This window comes from Plutella xylostella, chromosome 29, assembly GCF_932276165.1.
Source record: "Plutella xylostella chromosome 29, ilPluXylo3.1, whole genome shotgun sequence".
NCBI lineage: Eukaryota > Metazoa > Arthropoda > Insecta > Lepidoptera > Plutellidae > Plutella > Plutella xylostella.
Genome location: NC_064009.1, coordinates 10,429,302 through 10,437,041, shown reverse-complemented (window position 1 = coordinate 10,437,041; position 7,740 = coordinate 10,429,302). Strand labels below are relative to the sequence as shown.

The window sequence follows — 7,740 nt, the reverse complement described above, 5'->3', positions numbered from 1 at the left end:
TTTTTCATTGGCCGAGGATATTTTCTCGCCACTATACTCTGTAGGTGTAATCAGGGTATGATCCTTGACTTGAATACAACTAAGGGCGGATTCGACCAACGTCGAGTAACTATTTACTCACGAGTAAAGTACTAGTTACTCGCGAGTAAGCAGATTTTGCATTCTACCAAACCTGAAACCAAGATAAGTAGCTTATCCCAAGAATAAAATGTTATACCGCCAAAATTTACCGTATAACGAGCTTATCCGAGAGTAATTTTGTAATGGCGGCAGCACATCAGCTGATTAGAAAACCGTCATAATGACATATAAACACATCTGTCAAAACATAAACAAAAGTACGTTTAAAGCATAGACCTACTACCTCTAGACTGGCAATCGCCGTGTGCACTATTCTCTTTCTCACTCAAACCATAGATGTTGCCGACAAAAAAATTAAACCTAAATATGGGGAAATTTAACTTATCATAATAACAAAAACAAAACTTGAGTATATCGTCGGTTTAAAGGCAAAGTCTCCGAATAACAACAGCGAATAAAATATTAAAACATAAACAATTTCATACTTTTATAATCCATTCAAACTAAGTTGGCATGTCATTTCTATTGCATGCTTTGAAACGCAGCTATTTTTATTTTAGTTGCATTACAGTTTCGTTCCTCGTTCATTCAATTTAATCATGGTATAACTTGGTAGAATGCAAATGTACTTATCCTGGATATTGACTCGCGTATAAATTTTATTCCGGTATAGTTATTCTCGTGTAACGTGATGTTTGGACGAATTCACCCTAAAGTTTACACAAACTGTTTAAACTTGGTTTAAACAAAAAGTTTTTCTAATCTGTGAAAATATTGAATGAATGAATCATTGTTTGACATTTGACACATGACAGCTACTTTCGTTCCGCTCGTTCATTCATTCATTAGTCGCGCACGATTTGTAAATTATAAACACGTTGTTGTGATCTTTTATTTGTGAATTTAATTATTTTTTTCAGTGAATAGCACCCTAAAACATCAACCATGGCGGAGTTTGTAAACCAACGTATCGAGGATATGATAAATGAGTTGGAGCAGATGAGAAGAACGGGAATGTATAACGACGATGAGATAAGGTTAGGATCTGGTAAACAAAGTTTAATAAAAAACACTTTTTTACGTATCTCTAACTTGCTATATAAATTTTTCAGAGAAATAGCACGAAAGCGGAAAGAGTTCGAATATAAAATCCAAAGACGCGTAAAAAGCAAGGAAGATTTCGTCCATTATATCGAGTATGAACTTACAATGCTTGAAGACATTTCTCTTCGGAGGCGGCAGGCGAATCTAAGCGAATTAAAGAAGGATATAGAGTATGCGATCGCTAAACGGGTCAACAAAGTGTTCAAGCAGTTCATATACCGATTCCAGAACGACATCGAGATATACTTCCAGTATATCAAGTTCTGCAGAGGTGTGGGTTTCGAATCTGCCATTTCTGGCATCATTGGACAAATGCTACAGGTAATACTGCTATCTAGTCTATTGTAAAGTCGAAGTTCCTACTGAAATGCTTCTCTATTGTCCTTAAACAATCAAATGAGCCTAAAAATATAAGTTATCATACATATTATATCTACTGACTATTTGCTTGGATATTTCAAGATGTACGGTGACAAGCCAAAGATGTGGCAACTAGCCAGCAAGTGGGAGAGCGAGGAGCAGCGGAACCTGCCGGCGGCACGGGACTTCCTGCTGAAGGGGCTTCACCGCCACCCAGACGCAGAGGTGCTCTACCTCGACTTGTTCAAAATTGAACTGATGCTGGCTAATAACAGTGCTACTGATGAGGACAAGGTGAGATATTAAAGTATATGTTGCAGTGATAATTAGATAGGCCACTGTCCATTGTCCATAGGGATAGGGCTGTTGCAAACCCTAGCTTTTGTGACTGTTAAATATCTCCTTACTACATAAAAGACTTGGCAATAATAATGCATGCTGATTATTGATTTCAAGTTTTAACTTTACAATCAATAATTTTAAAAATACAGTGTTAACAGCTTATGAATTTCATTTTCAGGAGAAGCAAATCAAGAGGGCATCAATTGTATGGAGGAACTGTGAAAAAAATATAACTGATGTGTCAGTTCTGTTCAAACTGTTTGATGTGTGTGTGTTGTATGATGCGGGCGGCTCCCTGCTGCGCGAGATCAAGGAGGAGATCTGGAGCAGGAACACCCAGCGGGAAGTGTGGTGTTTCATAGCTGCTAAGGAGTTAGAGGTTTGTATTTATACTATAATAGATTATTATGTTCAAGCTGTGGTAGTTCCAAAATAAGTAAAATTAACTATGTTTTTTTTTCTGTAGCCAATAAAAGATAAATGTTCCACAAAGTTCAGGTAGATATACTCAGGCTTTTCCGATCACTGGTGATCAAATTTTTATATTGCTGTAACCATATTTGTCTCATCCTCAGGGTTGCCACTGGGATGATATAGAAGAATTTGTGGATGAAGACTCTGACTATCCTGACAACTTGAAATATTACATGGCTGTCTATGAAGAAACACTTCAAAGGGTAAGAAATTAAGTTATTGTCATGATTTTGTCTATCTATCACAGCCATTTATGGTTCTTATATTTTACATAACATTTTAGTCATGATTTGATAGTGCTAGTCTATAAATATTATATTACATAATGTTTGTGTTTCAGTTCCCAGAGGAGAGCCTCTGTACAAAACTCATTCATAACCTGCTTGGAGCCAGTGACAGCGTGTGTTTTGGAGAACAGAAGGTGAATGCAGTGAAGAGTGCCTGGCTGGTCGGTCACGAGCAGGGCTTGCTGCCAGATCACATGTACCCCTTCGGCATACAGATGCTAAAGCTAGAGAATGAACTCAGTAGCAGTGAACTTTTTGAGGTAATTTTTTATGCATATAATTTTGCAGATGTGTTTTTCTGTGCTGTCTATTTTGAGGTTAACTCAGTTATAACATTGAGTAAAATGAAAAACGATTCCACATTAAAGAAAGTATCTTACCTAAACGCTTGTAGGATTCCCAAAACTCCTAAAGAAACAGTTACTTAAATATTGGTCTACAATGATATTCTATTTTGTCTATTGTTTTACAGATTTTGGACACAGCTACAAAGAGGAAGCCGTCGGCCAAATGTCTGTGGGAAGAGAAGCTCTCTCTGGCCAAGCCTGATGAGAGGAAGATGCTGGCAGTAGTCCAGGAGGCGTCCCGGGCACTGGCGGCTGACGACGCTGCACTGCTGTGGCACTGGCTCCTGGACCATGTTGAGACTAGTGCTACTGTGAGTTGGGAAATTATCGTAATGATATTTAGATTATATTAGTTCAAAAATGGACATGGTTCACACCTTATTGCTAAGTGGGTTGACAAGTGGTCCCACACTAGGCTAGGCCTGTGGCGTGGATAGTTGGATACCCCATAAAGTAAGCTATTAAGATAAGTCATCATTCATAAACTTTACTAATCTGCTTGATATTTCAGCTCAAGAATGTCTACAAGAGGGTTCAAAACTGCGAGAGTGCGGTGCTGCTGGCTGTTAAGTCCAAGTTACTAGTGAAAATGTATGAGCACTGCGGCTTGAAGGCGACCAGGGAAATGTATGAAGAATTCATACGGACTCCACCCATACAACTCGATCTACACACAGCAATGATTGACATTGAATTTAATCAGGAAGTCGTCAATGTGAAGCAAATTCGGAAATGTTATGAGTGCTTAGTCCAACATCATGGTAGAGACAATGTTGATGTCTGGTGTGACTACATGAAGTTTGAGACCAGTAAAGGAAGTGCCGCCCTGTCTCCCGCCATCTACAGAAGAGCTGTAGCTACACTCAAGAAGGAACTAGTTGATCAATTCATCAAGAATCAGGCTTTAGCTAAAATAAAATCATAACCTGACTGCACAAGTTGTCCTGTTTTGTTTTACTGATAAGATAATAAAAAGCACATTGACAAAACAAACATTTATTGTGATAACCTTTATCAACAATCTAGCAAAAGAATGCCCACATATTACACCATTTATACTAAATTATTTACATGTCAATTGTACATAACATTAAACTCTCCCTACTAGAAAGTATGACTATAATAGAATTCATAGGTAAATGTGGAATTTAACACTTAGCAAATAAATTTGAATAAATGCAACAAGTAAATTAGATCTAGGATGTCTACTGCAATGCCTGGATTGGTGCAATGTAGTATCTGAAGATGATAGAGGAGCCACGCTTGTGTTGCTTGCTCCTGACCAGTTCCCTCCAGCAGGTCTGCCAGTTGGGGTATGCTGGCATGTGTGGTGGGTTGCCGGCTCTGAGGCTGGACCCGGCCACCGCCATGCAAGTAGACACAACTACAAGAGGATATGTGAGCGTGCTTGTGATGAACGTGAGAATGGGGACAGTGTAGCATCTTACTTCCTTAGTTTTGATCAGATATTTGTTGACATAGTAGGCTAGTACCCCAGTTACGGCCACACAGGTCAAGTCCCCAAGCAGTTTGGGAATGATGCCGTGGAAGAAGCCTCGGATGCCGTCGTCCTTGTAGACGGAAACTATAGCTCCCAACAGCGTGCTATACTCCTCTTCCTTGCCGATGAAGGAGGCCATCATGCGCACCGACACGACGTGGAAGGGGTAGGAGACCACGACCGACGCCGTGTGCGTGATCATGTCGCGGCGACACAGCCGCATGTAGTCCTCGGCGCGCGGCTCCTCGTCGTTGATAATGTTCGGAGGGTCGTTGAGCTCCGGCAACTCGATGCCGCAACCGGAGATCACCTTCGACGTGAGCTGGCTCGACGCCACCAGCCCCAGAACCCGCGCCGACAACCCTCGGTAGCAACCGAAGAAGCCGTCCGATGCCTTGATGTGTTTAATGTATTGAAACACGTTAGGTAATACCAGGGCAGGCCGCCCGAAGAGTGTGGTGGACCGCCGAGGCGCTATGGGCTCGTAGCCCAGCTGGATTAGAACTTTCACGTATTCCATTGGGTGGCATATTGTGGTTACGAGCAGTTGGGACGGCAAAGCCCCGATCTTTTCTTTTTCAACTTCGTCCATGTTTTGACTAAATAATCACCTCAACTTCGGAAATCAAAATGTTTTTTTTTTCATAGACAAATTATCAGATGTCAGTTTCCTTTTTTTTTATTATTGCCAGTAAAAACATTAAGTATTCCGGCCATAGACAATATTACACTTTCAGACTGTCTGGCGATTGGCGATGGCCGTCATGGCGGGTAAATTAAAAAGTTGGAGAACTTTTTGTGCCCCGCGATTTTGTTTTGTTTACTTCTGATATTAAGGTGAATCATTACAACATTATTATTATGTATGTAAGTACAGTCAGCTGCATAAGTAGCTATACACTTTTGTAACTTGTCAATCTGAAACCGCCTATCCATCCATTGAAATATTGACGGTTCGTCAGTTTGACAAGGTACAAAAGTGTATAACGACTTATATGCAGCTGACCGTACATTCAAGTACATTCAAGAATCAGTTGATCATAGAGACAAATTAAATACTTAGGGTGCGTTGCACCATTTAACTTTAACTATTACAAACGTCACATCGTCTGTCAAAGCATCGGTTAAGCGAAAAATTGGTTGCACCATTCAACTATGGTTAAAATGACGTCATAACTTTAACGATAACCATAACCACCCAATGTTGGCCGGTTACTGCTTTTGTTAAAGTCAGGTAGCTGTCAAACGCATTGTATAACCTCAAAGTAACAGTATTACGTACAAATATTAATATTAAATAATTCTTATCATGTCGCTTCTACGTGAAATAGAGTTTGAAACAAGTTCCTCAGAAATTGAGATTGAGGTGGAGTAAGTACGGAACTTACGAAATATTAAGAGAAAGGTGTACTTTCAGAGAACTGATAGATTCGCAACTTGGGATGAGAACTCGTTCTTGGATAGGTTCCAGGTCTCAAAAATGTGGCTCGTGTGTTGGCTTTAAAACTAGAACCTTTCTTACTGCCTCCAACGACGAAGTAAGTACCAATGCACCTATTATTATGTTGTAGGTGTAATGATCATCTTCACCACCAAATGAGCGTCCATTTCTAGCCATGGGCTCTCCCAAGGAGCGAAACAACACTGTGCCCTCGGCCTTCCTTATCCAGCCACTACCAGCTACCGGCCGGCTGCCGGTCCAGCGCAGCAATCTAATATCAAAGTAACCTACGTAACTCTTTAATTGAATAACTTTGTTTTCAGAAATTTTGCAATCACTCAAATACAGCAATTTATCAATGAAAATAAGGACAGAACTAAGAAGAGTGCAGCCCATTATAGTGGGTACGCCATAGCTGCATAATACATATATTATGAAACAAAATGAGAGACCCTGTACCACCAGCTAGGTTTTTTTTATGATGATTCATCATCTGATGAAGAGGAACCTGTCTATGCAGTTAACAGGAATGTTATTAAAAATAAAATATTTCAATAGTTAGTTTTAATTTTGTTTAATTTCAACTTCATCATCATCATCATCATCAGCCAATAATCATCCACTGCTGGACATAGGCCTCTCCCAACGAGCGCCACAACACTCGGTCCTCGGCCTTCCTCATCCAACCACTATCCGCCACCCGCCTAAGGTCATCAGTCCAGCGGGCAGGAGGGCGTCCCACGCTGCGTTTACCTGCTCGTTTCAACTTGTTAAGAATTAATTAATAATAAACCTGAGTCTACTTTGTTGCGGGTTTTATTGATGATAATCTTTTGGTCAATATTTGGAGGAATAACAGACTTAGGTCCTATGACATGTTGACTTTGAGTGCTTTGACAGAGAATGACGGCTACAATGTACTCTGTGACGGCTTCAGTCCGACAGCTAGGGACTTTTTGGCGGGCTTTTGAAAAGAGTAGGCGCGATTTTACAAAAGTTTTTCGAAAATTATTAAAACTTAGTTAAACACTGTAAATTAATACTGTAATATATTGTAATTAACTTGTATATACTTGGTGTATAAAATGGAGGAGCCTCCGGGGGCTGGGTCCCCTGGGGGTGGAGATCGAGCTTCCCCGCCCAATCTGAAGAGGGGCCGGGACAATGATGAGGAAGAGTCTCTGCAATCCACAAGGGACTATTCCGACATGTACATACCCTATACAAAACCTAACTACAAGAGAGTGTTTCCAGACGTGAGTACCGGCAGCGACAGCGGTGAGTACCTCGTATTTGTAGAAAGCACGAAGGCGGGCGAGCGGCTCGGGAACAAGAATCCCCTGATGTTGGCCACATTATTTCGGAATGAAATTAAAGGAGTCACAAACATAAAGCGAATCAACGCAAGCAAAATAGGAGTGACCTTCTCTCAGACAAACACTGCTAACAATTTTCTGAAAAACGAGAGTTTCCTTCAGAAATATGAAATGAAGGCGTTCATTCCAGCCAGGTCTGTGGAGAAAATCGGCGTTTTAAGATTTGTACCCACAAACATAAGCAATGAGGAACTTTTTAGGAAATTACAGTCGTCATTAGAAATAGTGGCAGTACGGCGCTTTACGCGCAAGGTAAATGGTGAAGTTAAGCCATTTAATTCTGTGAGTGTGACATTTTTGGCAAATTCGTTGCCCGAAGCTGTCTACCTGGACATCTTCAGGTTCCAGGTACATGAGTATGTAGCACCGTTGTTGCAGTGCTTCAAGTGCTTCAAATTCAATCACGGAGCTAAAATATGTAAGTCGG

General features: G+C 40.6%; 2 protein-coding genes across 2 annotated transcripts; one reads left to right on the top strand and one right to left on the bottom strand.

The window, feature by feature from the left end:
• The first annotated feature begins 908 nt into the window (after positions 1–908).
• On the top strand, positions 909–4,173 carry LOC105388398 (U3 small nucleolar RNA-associated protein 6 homolog). The gene is made up of 8 exons (XM_038117293.2): positions 909–1,118; positions 1,194–1,506; positions 1,648–1,839; positions 2,066–2,266; positions 2,463–2,564; positions 2,702–2,908; positions 3,121–3,306; positions 3,507–4,173. Exons 1-8 carry the CDS (start codon positions 1,027–1,029, stop codon positions 3,918–3,920), a joined length of 1,707 nt encoding a protein of 568 aa, XP_037973221.2. The 5' UTR covers positions 909–1,026; the 3' UTR covers positions 3,921–4,173.
• Positions 3,976–5,154, bottom strand: LOC105388399 (mitochondrial carrier homolog 2). The gene has a single exon (XM_011559298.3). It carries the CDS (start codon positions 5,086–5,088, stop codon positions 4,201–4,203), a length of 888 nt encoding a protein of 295 aa, XP_011557600.1. The 5' UTR covers positions 5,089–5,154; the 3' UTR covers positions 3,976–4,200.
• Positions 5,155–7,740: the final 2,586 nt, after the last annotated feature.